The sequence below is a fragment of the Salmo trutta genome, chromosome 12 (genome assembly GCF_901001165.1).
Source record: "Salmo trutta chromosome 12, fSalTru1.1, whole genome shotgun sequence".
Taxonomy (NCBI): Eukaryota; Metazoa; Chordata; class Actinopteri; order Salmoniformes; family Salmonidae; genus Salmo; species Salmo trutta.
The window spans coordinates 54808734-54825738 of NC_042968.1; the positions used below are offsets into that span (position 1 = coordinate 54808734).

Sequence of the window (17005 nt, forward strand, 5' to 3'; positions counted from 1 at the left end):
CCCTTCACAGAGTCTTATCCCCAAGCTGAAAAGCAATGCAAAAATCATTCATAAAAAAAAAAACTGGACCCGATAACTTTAACAGGATATGGAAAAAAAGGCGTATGGCGACAGTCGATATTAAAACATGCAGAGGCAGACGAGCTTGGGGCCTTACTGAGAGGAATGAGACTGCAGCAGAGACGAGAGGACAGGGAGAGAAATGCTTACTGCAGCCCGCCACACTGAGCCAGAGTGAGATGACTACTATCATTATAACATTGTTATTTTCCCCTGCTCAGCTACCCATTGATTTGTGTATGAAAACCTAGTGCTTTTCTTTTTCTTCTGCATGCTTGCCCCCCTTCTGGGTTCCTGCTCTTTGAGTGATCAGCTGATGAAGAGGCTAGCAGCTCGCCGCTATGCTGGCTTGCTAATTCTCTCCCCTCCAGCTGCAGCCGATCCAGCTACAACCCATCCTGATCCACAGAGCCAGACTGCAGACTGCAGCCAGGTAAATATTTATTCCTTCTTTCACTCTCTTTCTTCACTCTCCCTCTCTTTATTCTCAGGATAGGATTCAGCTGCATCGCACAGATCGGCACAGAGGGAGACGAGAGAGTGTGTGTGTGTCTGTCCGTCTGTGTAGGTGTGCACGGTGTCTGTGTGAGAGGTAGAGGGTGTGGGTGTGTAGGTGTGAGCTGTAACGGATGAGGGGGTATCGTTTTCCAGTCGAGGAGGGGAAGGAAGAGGCAGGCTTGTTTGGTGATGATGGTACAGGCATGGAGCATCAAATACTGTACACACACTCAGGCTTGCATATAAAGGCAGTGTTTAGCTATTTTGCCCGTCTTTCAGGATTACTCTGTATCCCTGTGCATTCCACTGTAGCCCGGTAGAGAAATGTTTGCCGGGCTTTATAAAGATGACCATTTAAAGCTGACAGATTATCAGCATGATGTCTTTTGTTGTCCTTTGTACTGTTCTTGACACTCTCTAACATTTCTGTTTTATGCATGCTTTTCTCGCTTTCACTGTGTGTGTGTGCATGTGTATCAGTGTACGTACATGCATATTCCACTGTCGGAATGTCATTCAGATTTTTCGGTTATTTGGCCACTGTTGTCGTGTGTGTGTGTGTGTGTGTGTGTGTGTGTGTGTGTGTCTGTCTGTGCCGGTTGACTAATTATGAATGTGTATTCATAAGCACAGACGACATATCTGCATGAATATACAGTTGCATGCGTATTCATCTTTGTGTCGTTGTAGATATGTGCTAAGACAGTATAATATCATTTGGGTGTGCTATGTCTATGTGTCTGCATGCCTGCGTGGCTGTATGACTCATTTCATACATCAATATTTTCATTAGATTGGCCAGCCTACATCAATGACTGAGTGTACAAAACATTAAGAACACCTTCCTAATATTGAGTTGCACCCCCTCAGAACAACTTCAATTTGTCGGTGCATGGACTCTACAAGGTGTCCAAAGCGGTCCACAGGGATGCTGGCGCATGTTGACTCCAATGCTTCCTACAGTTGGATCAAGTTGGCTGGATGTCCTTTGGGTGGTGGACCATTCTTGATACACACGGGAAACTTGACGTAAAAACCCAGCAGTGTTGCAGTTCTTGATACAAACCGGTGTGCCTGGCACCTACTACCATACACTTAAATATTTTGTCTTGCCCATACACCCTCTAAATGACACACATACACAATCCAAGTCTCAATTGTCTCAAGGCTTAACAATCCTTCTTTAACCTGTCTCCACGCTTTCATCTACACTGATTGAAGTGGATTTAACAAGTGACATCAGTAAGGGATCATAGGATTCACCTGGTCAGTCTATGTCATGGAAAGAACATAATGTTTGTACACTCACCTGATACCATTCATTCCTATGTGAAGATTACAATAGCGCATTTGATGCCAAAGAATTTGGTTAAGATGGCGTCTCATGGATACTCTCACTGATACATAACGTGCAGTTTGAGCTAGTTCAGGAAGTTACGTTGCAGGCTAGCCTAGTGCTGCCCTCTCTCATTGAGTATCTCAAGTTGAAGGCCGACCTTGGGTACTGCTGGCTGGCATTAACAACTAAATCATCCTTATAACTTATTCTGTGTGAGATTTTTAAATAAATTCAAGGATATACATCTGGTGTAATAGAAGCAATTATTGGTAACATAGTCTTCGATTATGTATTTATTTTACATGAAGATTGACCACAAAGATTGCCATTTTCTCATTCACTATAATAGGGATCCTGTTTTCTGAAAACAATGCCTGTAGTACCGCATTCGGCCTGAACTTTGTGGCTCCAAGAAGAGGGGGCACTCTTTCTCCTCTTTGCCTGCATGCATTCCTCATTCTCTGCTGAATGGGCCTGATTCAGATTTAGAAAATGTACAGTTGAAGTCAGAAGTTTACATACACTTAAGTTGGAGTCATTAAAACTAGATTTTCAACCACTTCACAAATTTCCTGTCCTAACCGACTTGCCAAAAGTTTGTTAACATCTACTTTGTGCATGACACAAGTAATTTTCCCAACAATTATTTACAGACAGGTTATTCACTTATAATTCACTGTATCACAATTCCAGTGGGTCAGAAGTTTACATACACTAAGTTGACTCTGCCTTTAAACAGCTTGGAAAATTCCAGAAAATGATGTCATGGCTTTAGAAGCTTCTGATAGGCTAATTGACATCATGTGTGTCAATTGCAGGTGTACCCGTGGATGTATTTCAAGGCCTACCTTCAAACTCAGTGCCTTTTTGCTTGACATCATGGGAAAATCAACAGAAATCAGCCAAGACCTCAGAAAAAAATGTACAACACAAGTCTGGTTCATCCTTGGGAGCAATTTCCAAATGCCTGAAGGTACCACTTTCACCTGTACAAACAATAGTACGCAAGTATAAACACCATGGGACCACGCAGTCGTCATACCGCTCAGGGAGGAGACGCGTTCTGTCTCCTAGAGATGAATGTACTTTGGTGCGAGTCTTTACAGACTCAATTTAAAATATTAAGAGAATGCGTTCGGAATATTAGGTATCAATGAAAGAAAGCCATCTAAAGATATGCATATTCCTGTCTGTTTCAGCAGCAATTGGTAGATTTAAAAATACTATGATCTTGTAGAGAATGTAGGGTTAGGAAAGTGTTAATAAATCCTAAAAAAAACAGATTTGGGGAGCTTTTACACACTAAATATATTGAATAAAAAATGAAAGTTGACACATTCAGTTGTTCAATCGATGAAATATTGGAAAGTGAACAAAGTGTACAATAGGGATTGAACAATAGTCTTATAAATCTACCCTACTAATCGGAACTATAATGACAACGGTCCAGTTGTCGTGAACTGTGCTCCAGGTTTAAACTTCTAAGTGTGGTCTGAATTCTACAATGAATCAAATAGGCTACATGTTCCAAATTCTTGCACGATGTTTACCTAATATGATCCACTATTGCTAGCAACTCTCAGGAACAATTACATGGAGGAAGGAAAGAAAAGTAAACGGAATGTAGTGGAATAATGCAAAATGTAGGCTACAAATTGAAGGAAACTAACACTAAATTGACAGTTGGCGTATGTATGAATTACTGACGGTGGCTACCGATAGTGGCTAATATTTTACATGACACAAATTGTATTTTTTTTTTTTTAGAAAAACCTGCGCATATAATTAAAACATTAAAGAGTGCATACATCAACTTGGTCGGTTCGGCGCTACAGAAGCCTATAGCTTAGGTCTCCAAATGTAATTCACTGCAAATGTATTATGTTATTTAATACAAATTCTGAATAATTCATTGTGGAAAAAGGAAATACATGTCATGTTAATATAATTTTCAGTTTACTTCCATGACTAGTTTCACATTCGTCTCCAGTGATCATAAGGAAAAATAATCTAAAACAATTGCTATTTGTTATCAATTTATACATTGCAGTGCATGGAGAATGGTGTTATTTCTATTGGAAATGGTAGATGTTTTTTCCCTTGGAACCAATAGGAGCTCGACCTTATTCATGGTTTCCTTGTGTGTAAAGGTGGTGGAATTATTAGGGAATTAAGTCAAGGTCAGAATAAGGCGTATCTGTAGCCACACCTCTGCCACACCTCCATTTCTATGATCTCCACCCCAAACGAATAGCTGGCTGTCACGTGCATTTCCTCATGCTTATGTTCAAGGTCAGAATACACATAGAGAGAGAAGTGCATAAAAAGAGAATAATGTTCCATTATAAAGCACGTGTAACTCGGGTCTGAATTCCCCCCAATGTGAATACATATTCACTCCCCCTTTCTCTCCCCTCCCCCTCTCTTCTTCTCTCACTCTCCCCTCCAGCTCAGACAAGCGCTGCTGCGTGCATACATCTAGGCTTTAATTGCCTTTGTGGTAAATACAGCAATTGCTTGCTGCAGACATTTGCAGCTATGAGAGATAAAAACAAGATACAGGCACTAAGGCACACAGGCAACCCTGCCGCACAGAAACCACACGCATATGAGCGTGCACACGCAAACGCTCACACACTCATACACATAAGACGCACACACTCACACTCTTTTCTTTTTCAATTCTAACCTTTTTGAACTTTTTCTAAACGTTTCTCTTCTAAAGATATTGATATTTGGGTTGTTCCACGAAAATGAGTCCCTTTTGCGTATCTTTTAATATTTTAAGTGGAAATTGTGCACCGATATTATATTTAAAAAATCTGTTATATTAAATGAACTACCCTTTTAATATTGACCACATGGAAAATTCAATAAATCCAGATTTTTTAAATAACATAGCTGCAAACAGCAATGAACGGGGTTCACGGGATGACAGAAAGTTCAGTTGGATAACAAAGAAAGCACTTTATCATGTAGGAACTGTCTTTTTGTGCAATCAGGGAAATCAGTACCATGTTTATCTCTTAATACCACAAGGATGACTTTAGTCTAGTGTTGTAGGTTGGTTACCTTTGAATGCAGCTGGCAATCAATCTTAATGTCATTACTTAATGTATTCAGTTGATATACCAATTCTGGGGTTGGTATTTTGACTAATGGTTTATGTCAAGATTTGTGAAATATTTTCAGCTATATTTCACATTGTTCATCTGCATGATTAAAATCTATCATTCATTTGCATGAGACAAAGTCCACTTGATCAATATTTATTTTCAATAGGTATTAGTTGCAATAGTTATACCCATGCTCTAATGAATGGACAAGACACAATATTTAAGTGCCTTTCAATTGGAGTATGGGAGTAGGTGCTTGGCACACTGGTTTGTGTCAAGAACTGCAACGCTGCTGGGTTTTAACTGTGATAAGCATTGGAGGCAACAGGTCAGATTTCCAAAATGTCAAGGCCCCATATCCATCGGTTCAGTTCTTATAGCCTTGGTGTGATATGGTGCCATCTAGTGGTGTAGCGTGGCTGATTTTGAATGCAGCAACTAATCATTCTCAAATTCATTAGAGGCGAATTCATAGTCTATATACCACATCTGGAGTCAATCTGACTTATGGTTCATGAGAAGAAGATTTTAGCATTAGCATATTTGCTAACCTGCATCTATAGGTACAGTGCATTTCATTTTTTTTTTACATTTATTTAACTAGGCAAGTCATTTAAGAATCAATTCTTATTTAAAATTATAACCCACTGTTCCCCAGTAGGCCAATTGCCTTGTTCAGGGGAAGAACGACAGATGTTTACCTTGTCAGCTTGGGGATTTGATCCAGCAACCTTTCGGTTACTGACCCAAGATTGGCCAACAACAACAACAAGCTACACACGCCACTCGTGAAAAGCAAAGTGCAGCAACATAAATTATACAATTTGTCTCTCTCTACAGCAGCAGTCACGTTCAGATTTGTATGGGTCCTTCCGGACAAGTCAGTTAATATTATACATACCAGAGACCCGTGACAATCATATCAGAACCGACCCAGACCCGTGACATTATTTATAATTCTGTATCCGGGTCCTGGACTGGACCTCGGGTATTCGGGTACAGGTGATTCCGTGAAGCCTTCTAGTTTCAAGTTGATAGGCCACTGTGTAGTGGATTTAAAGTGGTTTAATCATTTTTTTTATTTGTCAATAACTCAGCCATCTTATGACCTATCCCTTAGCTCAAACTAAGTCAAAGGCCCAGTGCAGTCAAAAATGCTATTTGTCTGTGTTTTATATACAGTGCCTTCAGAAGGTTTTTCACATTTTGATGTGTTACAGCCTGAATTTAAAATTGATTAAATTGAGATTTTTTGTATCACTGGCCTGCACACAATACCCCATAATGTCAGAGTGGAATTTTGTTTTTCGAAATGTTTAAATATGAATAAAAAAATGAAAAGCTGAAATATCTTGAGTCAATAAGTATTCAACCCCTTTGTTATGGCAAGCCTAAATAAGTTGAGGAGTAAAAATGTGCTTAACATGTCACATAATACATTGCATGGACTCACTCTGTGTGCAATAATAGTGTTTAACATGATTTTTGAATAACTACTTCATCTCTGTACCCCAGATATATAATTATCTGTAAGGTCCCTAAGTCGAGCAGGGAATTTTAAATACAGATTCAACCCAAAGAACAGGGAGGTTTTCCAATGTCTTGCAAAGAAGGGCACCTTGGTAAATGGGTAAAAAAAGAAGCAGATATTGAATATCCATTTGAGCATGGTGATGTTATTAATTACACTTTGGATGGTGTATCAATACACCCAGTCACTGCAAAGATACACGCGTCCTTCCTATCTCAGTTGCCGATATGAACGAAACCGCTCAGGGATTTCACCATGAGGCCAATGGTGAGAGTGCGCAGCTGAACATTGTATTCTGGAAACAGTCATTTTTGTTGTTGTTTTTGACAAAAAACAACAAGCTTTTAACAACTAGGATCGTTATTTCTTGTCCCGGAGTCCCGCTTAACAGACAGGTTGAAGCCTGCTTGACAGAGCCGCTAACCTTAGCTAGCTAGCTACTAGCCGACAAGCTAACGAAGTTAGTCCCAGAGGAGTTTGCAAGGGATTCCTTTTTGTCTGGAGAAGTAAATGAATGGTTCCAGTGCTGTATAAGGTGTATCTACTACGTTTTGTTTCGGGACAAACTGGATCACTCAGAGTTCCAATATGGCATTTGTTTGCTTGCCGAGGATTATAAGATTGAACTGGCTTCCTTGATCAAGCAAGTTGCAACGTAAGAAACTTAGGAAAACGCAGAGTGGTGGCTAGAGGCCGTTCTCGCTTGTTGGATGCATCTCTGCCTTGTCGTTGTCTGACTGGCCGGTGTTGCCCGGAGTTTGTTTGCCAGAGGAGCCATCTCCTGCCTCTCCTCCCCCATCTAATAGTGGAGTTGAAGGAGCACATCAAGAGGAGGATGCGACCATCAACATCCCAACAAGAGGCCCGGAGCAGATACAAACAAGAAATAGTTTCACCGCCCTGGAGCCTGATCTTCCTGCATCTTTGTCGCTGGGGGTACCTGTCCCTGTGGCAAATCGAGCGGGGCTTCTCCATCTGTCGGAGGCCTGCACCAGAAGCCGCGGGCTCAAGTTTTCCTGTCTCTCGCCCATCCTTAAAGGATTCTCAGAATCCTGTGAAGCGTGGGAGTGGGTTGATTTCCTTGTCCTTCTCACCAGCTGTGATTTTGGGCAGCTCAAGGGTAAGAAATGTCATTGTTCCTGGTGCAAAAACAATGTCCTATCCTGGAGCTTGAGTAAATTACATTAAAGCTGCTCCTGAATGTTCTAGGCCAGGACAAGGAAATCGATTCTATCGTAGTGCATGTGGGTTTTAATGTCCTTATGAATGGCAGCTCTGAACAATTTTAAAGAGCTGATTGATTCTCTGATAAACACTAATAAAAGACGACATCTGGCCCTGTGACCTCTCTGAATCGTGGCATTGAACGCTTTAGCAGGATTCTTTCTCTTCACAACTGGCTATGTGATTATTGCAGCTTAATGTGTGCAACGTTTGTTGACAATTTCGATACCTTTTGGAAACAAAACACGTTTTATAGGGAGGATTGGATCCACCAGAATAATTTGGGTTCCTGGATCTTTTCAAAGCATTATAAGGCTCCGTTGAGACAAGCCCAGCTCAGTTAATGCTTACCATTGTGTCGCTGAGTTATCATAATGCTTCAGCAAATGTACAGTTGAAGTTGTAGGTTTACATACACTTAGGTTGGAGTCATTAAAACTCGTTTTTCAACCACTCCACAAATATCTTGTTAAGAAAGTAGTTTTGGCAAGTCGGTTAGGACATCTATTTTGACAAGTAATTTTTACAGCAATTGTTTACAGACAATTTCACATATATCACAATTCCAGTGGGTCAGAAGTTTACATACACTAAGTTGACTGTGCCTTTAAACAGCTTGGAAAATTCCAGAAAATGTTGTCATGGCTTTAGAAGCTTCTGATAGGCTAATTGACATCATTTGAGTCAATTGGAGGTGTACCTGTGGATGTATTTCAAGGCCTACCATCAAACTCAGTGCCTCTTTGCTTGACATCATGGGAAAATCAACAGAAATCAGCCAAGACCTCAGAAAAAAGATTGGAGACTTCCACAAGTCTGGTTTATCCTTGGGAGCAATTTCCAAATGCCTGAAGGTACCACGTTCATCTGTACAAACAATAGTACGCAAGTATAAACTCATACTTCTCAGGAAGGAGACACGTTCTGTCTCCTAGAGATGAACGTACTTTGGTGTGAAAAGTGCAAATCAATCCCAGAACAACAGCCAAGAACCTTGTGAAGATGCTGGAGGAAACAAGTACAAAAGTATCTATATCCACAGTAAAACGAGTCCTATATCGACATAACCTGAAAGGCTGCTCAGTAAGGAGGAAGCCACTGCTCCAAAACTGCCATAAAAAATCCAGACTACGGTTTGCAACTGCACATGGGGACAAAGATCGTACCTTTTGGAGAACTGTCCTTTGGTCTGATGAAACAAAAATAGAACTGTTTGGCCATAATGACCATCGTTATGTTTGGAGAAAAAAGGGGGAGGCTTGCAAGCCGAAGAACACCATCCCGATCGTGAAGCACGGGGGTGGCGGCATCATATTGTGGGGATGCTTTGCAGCAGGAGGGACTGGTGCACTTGTGCTTGTAGTCATTTTCCATTTGGAAGACCCATTTGAGACCAAGCTTTAACTTCCTGACTGATGTCTTGAGATGTTGCTTCAATATATGTACATAATTTTCAATTCTGCATGATGCCATCTGTTTTGTGAAGTGCACCAGTCCCTCCTGCAACAAAGCACCCCCACAACATGATGCTGCCACCCCCGTGCTTCACGGGTGTGATGGTGTTCTTTGGCTTGCAAGCCTCCCTCTGATTCACCACGCTGTCTGTGTGGGTGGACCATTTCAGTTTGTCTGTGATGTGTACGCCGAGGAACTTAAAACTTTCCACCTTCTACACTACTGTCCCGTCGATGTGAATAGGGGGGTGCTCCCTCTGCTGTTTCCTAAAGTCCATGATCATCTCCTTTGTTTTGTTGACGTTGAGTGTGAGGTTATTTTCCTGACACCACACTCCGAGGGCCCTCACCTCCTCCCTGTAGGCCGTCTCGTCGTTGTTGGTAATCAAGCCTACCACTGTAGTGTCGTCTGCAAACTTGATGATTGAGTTGGAGGCGTGTATGGCCACACAGTCATAGGTGAACAGGGAGTACAGGAGAGGGCTGAGAACGCACCCTTGTGGGGCCTCAGTGTTGAGGATCAGCGGGGTGGAGATGTTGTTTCCTACCTATACCACCTGGGGGCGTCCCGTCAAAGTCCAGGACCCAGTTGCACAGGGCATGGTCGAGACCCAGGGTCTCGAGCTTAATGACGAGTTTGGGGGGTACTATGATGTTAAATGCTGAGCTGTGGTCTATGAACAGCATTCTTACATAGGTATTCCTCTTGTCCAGATGGGTTAGGGCAGTGTGCATTGTGATTGCGTTGTCTGTGGACCTATTGGGGCGGTAAGCAAATTGGAGTGGGTCTAGGGTGTCAGGTAGGGTGGAAGTGATATGATCCTTGACTAGTCTCTCAAAACACTTCATGATGACGGAAGTGAGTGCTATGGGGCAATAGTCGTTTAGCTCAGTTACCTTAGCTTTCTTGGGAACAGGAACAATGGTGGCCCTCTTGAAGCATGTGGGAACAGCAGACTGGGATAGGGATTTAGTGAATATGTCCGTAAACACACCAGCCTGCTGGTCTGCGGATGCTCTGAGGATGCGGCTAGGGATGCCGTCTGGGCCGGCAGCCTTGCGAGGGTTAACACGTTTAAACGTTTTACTCACGTTGGCTGCGGTGGAGAGCCCACAAGTTTTGGTAGCGGGCCATGTCGGTGACACTGTATTGTCCTCAAAGCGAGCAAAGAAGTTGTTTAGTTTGTCTGGGAGCAAGTACCAAATGAGATTTAAATTGTTTACACAAACAGATTGACAAAAATAAAGTCCCAGAAGTCAAAGATGACCGCAATAGACCTATACACCAATGGTTTATCTTAAGATTTGTGAACTATTTTCAGCTTTAATGTATAAGTATATTGCGGTCATCTTTGAATACTGAAGAACTTCTTCTTCCTCCTCCTCAAGGTGGAGGAGAACGGGGTCTTGGAGGACATGGAAGAGGACATCAGCCTGAAGAAACGGAAAGGTGATCACCACGGCAACAAAGACTTAGAGTCACGAGACTCTGGCCAGGAGGCTGAAGGTGAAAAGGTCAAGAAACGCCGGGGACGACCTCCGGCGGAGAAACTGCTCCCCAACCCCCCCGAGCTCACCAAGCAGCTGAGCACACTGGTGGATATGGTCATCAACTACAAAGATGGGTGAGATTAACAGGGAGAATTGGGGATGAGCACTGTGTTAATTATGTAATTATGATGCAATTATGTCCACACGTATTAATTAACTACTAATTAGCAATGTGTGGATTAGAAGTGCAGTGAAGTTTGATGTTAGACCATGCAGGGACTGATTCAACATGAATTACTTATTGTTTCCCTCCATTTCACAGTGTGAAGAGTGTGCTGCAGAAATGATCAGACAGAGAGGACTTAAATAGATAGACTTAGATTGTATTTGTCCCATTATGGCATCTGTGAGAGCATCGGCAGCAGGTAGCCTAGCAGTTAAGCGCTTTGGGCCAGGTTGCTGGTTAGAATCTCCAACATGACTAGGTGAAAAATCTGTTGATGTGCTACTTCAGCAAGGCACTTAACCCTAATTGCTCCTCTGCTAAATGACTTAGATGTAAAAAAATGGAAGTCCATTTTCTTATTCTACTACTTGTATGAGTTGGCAAACAAACTAAAAGGGTGCACACAGGGACCTAAAGTGTATTGTTTGAACAGGTATAGAGCCAAAGTTGGCGATTTACTGCCACCAAGTATATTTCATTGGCTGATCCCTCCTGGTGACCTGTTGGAATTATGTGATCCTTCCTTATCCCATAGGAAGTCCCACCCAGTTAACTAATTGAAAATTGTGAAATTCCTCAATGACTCTGCCCATGCTAGAACAAGCTTTTGGTCACAAGAGTCCGCTATCTACAGTGGGGGAAAAAAGTATTTCATCCCCTCCTGATTTTGTACGTTTGCCCACTTACAAAGAATAGATCAGTCTATAATTTTAATGGTAGGTTTATATGAACAGTGAGAGACAGAATAACAACAAAAAAATCCAGAAAAATGCATGTCAAAAATGTTATAAATGGATTTGCATTTTAATGAGGGAAATAAGTATTTGACCCCTCTGCAAAACATGACTTAGTACTTGGTGGCAAAACCCTTGTTGGCAATCACAGAGGTCAGGCGTTTCTTGTAGTTGGCCACCAGGTTTGCACACATCTCAGGAGGGATTTTGTCCCACTCCTCTTTGCAGATCTTCTCCAAGTCATTAAGGTTTCGAGGCTGACGTTTGGCAACTCGAACCTTTAGCTCCCTCCACAGATTTTCTATGGGATTAAGGTCTGGAGACTGGCAAGGCCACTCCAGGACCTTAATGTGCTTCTTCTTGAGCCACTCCTTTGTTGCCTTGGCCGTGTGTTTTGGGTCATTGTCATGCTGGAATACCCATCCACGACCCATTTTCAATGCCCTGGCTGAGGGAAGGAGGTTCTCACCCAAGATTTGACAGTACATTGCCCCGTCAAATGATGCGGTGAAGTTGTCCTGTCCCCTTAGCAGAAAAACACCCCCAAAGCATAATGTTTTCACCTCCATGTTTGACGGTGGAGATGGTGTTCTTGGGGTCATAGGCAGCATTCCTCCTCCTCCAAACACGGCGAGTTGAGTTGATGCCAAAGAGCTCCATTTTGGTCTCATCTGACGACAACACTTTCACCCAGTTGTCCTCTGAATCATTCAGATGTTCATTGGCAAACTTCAGACGGGCATGTATATGTATTCTTGAGCAGGGGGACCTTGCGGGTGCTGCAGGATTTCAGTCCTTCACGGCATAGTGTGTTACCAATTGTTTTCTTGGTGACTATGGTCCCAGTTGCCTTGAGATCATTGACAAGATCCTCCCGTGTAGTTCTGGGCTGATTCCTCAGCGTTCTCATGACCATTGCAACTCCACGAGGTGAGATCTTGCATGAAGCCCCAGGCCGAGGGATATTGACAGTTCTTTTGTGTTTCTTCCATTTGCGAATAATCGCACCAAATGTTGTCACCTTTTCACCAAGCTGCTTGGTGATGGTCTTGTAGCCCATTCCAGCCTTGTGTAGGTCTACAATCTTGTCCCTGACATCCTTGGAGAGCTCTTTGGTCTTGGCCATGGTGGAGAGTTTGGAATCTGATTGATTGATTGCTTCTGTGGACAGGTGTCTTTTATACAGGTAACAAGCTGAGATTAGGAGCACTCCCTTTAAGAGTGTGCTCCTAATCTCAGCTCGTTACCTGTATGAAAGACACCTGGGAGCCAGAAATCTTTCTGATTGAGAGGGGGTCAAATACTTATTTCCCTCATTAAAATGCAAATCAATTTATAACATCTTTGACATGCATTTTTCTCTATTTTTTTTGTTATTCTGTCTCTCACTGTTCAAATTAACCTACCATTAAAATTATAGACTGATCATTTCTTTGTCAGTGGGCAAACATACAAAATCAGCAGGGGATCAAAAACTCCCCCCCCCCCCCCCCCCCCCCCACTGTATCTATCTCTATGATCGGACCTGACTTCAAATAGTATGTTTTCTTTGGCTGCACTTGATTGGCACAATGGAACTAAATCTGGCCAATCTGTCACTCCAGGCAGGCTCAATCAAACACTGAAAGTATTTGAAACAAATCACATACTATTGTCTGGAGAGGTCTGTGAGTTTTGGTCCGTAACAGAGCCTGTGCTAAATGCTTCCAGGTTGGGCCGTCAGATCAGCAAAGGCTTCATCCAACTGCCTTCTAGGAAGGAGGTGTCAGAGTACTATGAGCTGATCCGAAAGCCTGTGGACTTCAGGAGGATCAGGGTAGGCTCAGTGGACCTTCTACACCAGAGATTCCTAACCTTTTTCACACAGGGTCCCCTATTTTATATTTGATCAAATTAGACACAAATACATAGCATTTTACATTTTCATATTGCATTTGATATAACCCTTCATAGTTCATAACAGCATCACAATGCATTGGAATACAGTGCACTTGTAGGCCTCCACAAAAATAGTAGGCTATTTTACTGCAAATAGCCTGACTTTTTGTGTAAAACAGTTAGCCATCTTAAAAAGTAATTCCAATTAAATGCAGAGATTTGGGAACACACCATTTTCTGTTCATATTGCATTTTATATAACCTAAATCAGCATCACAATGAATTATTATCTATTATTATGCACCTGTATTTATATTTGCACATACAGTACCAGTCAAAAGTTTGGGCACACCTACTCATTCCAATTTTTTCTTTATTGCTACTGTTTTTTACATTGTAGAATAATAGTGAAGACATCAATACTATGAAATAACACCTATGGAATCATGTAGTAACCAAGAAAGTGTTAAACAAATCCAAATATATTTTATATTTGAGCTTCTTCAAAGTAGCCACCCTTTGCCTTGATGACAGCTGTGCTCAGCATATGTAGAAACTCCTTCAAGACTGTTGGAAAAGCATTCCAGGTGAAGCTGGTTGAGACAATGCCAAGAGTGTGCAAAGCTGTCATCAAGGCAAAGGGTGGCTACTTTGAAGAATCTAAAATATAAAACATATTTGGATTTGTTTAACACTTCTTTGGTTACTACCTGATTCCATATGTTTTATTTCATAATTTTGATGTCTTCACAATTATTCTACAATGTAGAACATAGTAAAAATAAAGAAAAACCCTTGAATGAGAAGGTGTCCAAACTTTTGACTGGTACTGTATATATATTATTTTGATTACTACCCCCCCCCCCCCCACAAAAATTATGTCAGGACTCACGCCCCAACAGAAAACATTGGCGCGGGGGGCGCACCCCCTAGAAGGGGCACCCCTGCTCTACACCGCAATCTATAGACTCAGCACGACACCAACCCACCCACATCTTACCACATACCAATTCAACGCAGAACCAACCCATCGATCAGCTTTCTGGTTGCTCACCACCAAATCTCAACTCTAACCCACCAGATCGACCCACAAATCTTCCCACATACCAACTAGACCAAGACCTGTTAACAAAGTCATAGATGGCAGTGCTAGCCTTTCATGTGTCCAACGGTCCCTCCACAACCCTGTGGTTGCCATAAACAAAAAAATTCAGCATATTCGTCATCTGAGCAAACTTTTCTATAATTTTGGATTCAGGTACTACACTGTATTTATGTGAGCGTACATGTTTTCTGACCATGTGTTGTTTTTTGTAGGAGCGGGTGCGCAATCATAAATACAGGAGTGTGGGAGATCTGGAGAAAGACATCATACTGCTGTGTCACAACGCCCAGACCTTCAACCTGGAGGGATCTCAGGTGTGCCTCAGGGATGTGATCTAGGGCCACTGGAATTAATGTCACTGCCTACGGTTCTACATAAAATCCACATACCATGATGCCCCCAGCTAATGATTGTGAGAGGCTAATTTGCTTTATGTTGTGTGTGTTTGCCATAGATATTTGAGGACTCGATTGTTCTCAAGTCTGTGTTTGAGAGTGCACGACAAAGGATTGTCATTGATGATGAGGTGAGACAGGACAGCACTGCCATCCGTGATGATGACGGAGGTCGAGACAATCAGTTGGTTTCATCAGCAGGTGAGACCCAGCCATTGTGATCTCAAAATAAACTCTGTGAAAACACAATGAGAAGATCAAGATCAAGACATTTTTCACTTTCACTCACCCAAGTTATCAAGCAACATTATTTAGATTTTGAGTAGCTTGAAATTATTTATTTTCACAAAGATCAATGACAGGACAAACTAATATCTGGTTGTCATTATAAAAAGTAAATGGCAAACTAGTGCCTTCAACTCTCTTTTGTTCCTTTCTTAATCCTCTCTTTTCAGTGAAAATGGCAGCAAAGCAGGGGAAACAGAGGATGAAGGAGGAGAGAAGCAGAAAGACGAAGGTCAAGAAGACAGTCTACAGTGATGTAGACAGCGATGAGGATCTGGAGGACAATACAGCTAAAGATGAGGGTTGACCTGGAGGACCAATGCTAGTTCATTTATCCTCCTTATCCTCTTTCTTTCTATCCACTGTGACTGTTTTTGCGTTGCAGCTTATTCATTTGCTCACCTTGCAAAAGGTTTGTCTCATCTCAAGTCAAGAAAGCTACTCAAAGGAATGTCCTTAACTAATTATGTTGGTCCTCAAATAATTAATGCAGCCTCAAATGTTCAAGTCCTTTTACTGTTATTTAGGCTTTTTTTAATGATGTTGCTCCCTCGGTCTTCATGTGAAAGCTACTGTGTGTATCCTTAATGCTTTACCAGAGGATATCTCTCCACTCTTTTTCCATTTGTTTTTTAAATTAGAATGTATTTCTGCTGAGACGGAGACCACCCTCAGAGAGTGGCGCCTGTTGATAACATCTCTATATGTTGTGTACAGGTATGGGAGATGTCAGAACATGGTTGGTCAGTTCTTCAATATGACCAGGATGGACACTACTGGATTGTTTCAAATCTCAAAATGTGTGGATTTAAAATGAAATTTGATTCTGTAATAAAACTCCAAATAGGAGAAGTGTATTTGAACAATATTGTGTATTCTGAACGACCTGACCACCAACGTTGATTTCAAACTTAATAAGCAGTTATTAACAGATAAAGTTGTATCACTTCAGGTGTAAGTTTTATACTTTATACTCATGGGCTTTTTGTCTTATTTTTGCGTCTTTTTGAGTTTGGTTTAGAGTGGCAACTAGCAAGTCCCAGGTGACAAACAAGAAAGAGGAAAAAAAGAGATCTCCCAGCAGGAGACAGTATGGATTTGTGTTGACGTCTTTTTTTTGTTTCTCTCTTTTTTTGGCAAGAAAAAGCAACCCGCTGGGACCCCGATTCTGGCATGAAGAAGTTTGTGTACAAGTCGCTACTGTTCTTCTGTACTAATCCTGCTTTGTGTAAAAAGAAAGGCAAGACATCAGTGAAGCCAGCAGGAACATATTCTATAGCCCAAGGACTGATTATATGAATATGTTTATATTGTTTAAATTGCAGGTAAAGTTTGCTGAGACGTAACGTGAAAGACAGCATTGTACCCATTCTTGTGCTTATCACTCTTTTTGTATGTATGATAATGCTGTAGCAATGCACTTAGCCATCCGCTACGCTTGTATAGTCTCAGCCAGGAGCGCGAGAAAGGAAAATGAACTGTATTTGGGCTATTATATGTCACTCTCTCTGAGGAAAGTATATGATGTGATGTAAAAAGTGTCTGAATCTCTTGCATCTTTCTTTCTCTTGTCAACATTGAAACAACGTTGAATGCATTATGCAAGGAGTAGATTTTTGCATAGTACGGGGTCTAATCTGATCTGATTGCATTCCGTTTGTGTTGTGAT

At 41.7% G+C, this 17005-nt stretch overlaps 1 protein-coding gene across 2 annotated transcripts in view; it reads left to right on the plus strand.

Moving 5' to 3' along the window:
* Positions 1-16199, plus strand: part of LOC115203813 (probable global transcription activator SNF2L2) — a 53546-nt gene extending 37347 nt beyond the window's left edge. The window contains exons 1-7 of one of the 2 annotated variants that reach the window (XM_029768832.1): positions 178-234; positions 374-493; positions 10612-10847; positions 13384-13489; positions 14869-14970; positions 15111-15252; positions 15507-16199. In XM_029768832.1, coding sequence (XP_029624692.1) covers positions 377-493; positions 10612-10847; positions 13384-13489; positions 14869-14970; positions 15111-15252; positions 15507-15643 — 840 coding nt within the window. In that variant the 5' untranslated portion in view covers positions 178-234; positions 374-376 and the 3' untranslated portion in view covers positions 15644-16199. Of the gene's footprint in view, positions 1-177; positions 235-373; positions 494-10611; positions 10848-13383; positions 13490-14868; positions 14971-15110; positions 15253-15506 lie in introns of those variants that run through there. The other variant, XM_029768831.1, reaches the window with a different exon arrangement.
* The last annotated feature ends 806 nt before the right edge of the window (positions 16200-17005 follow it).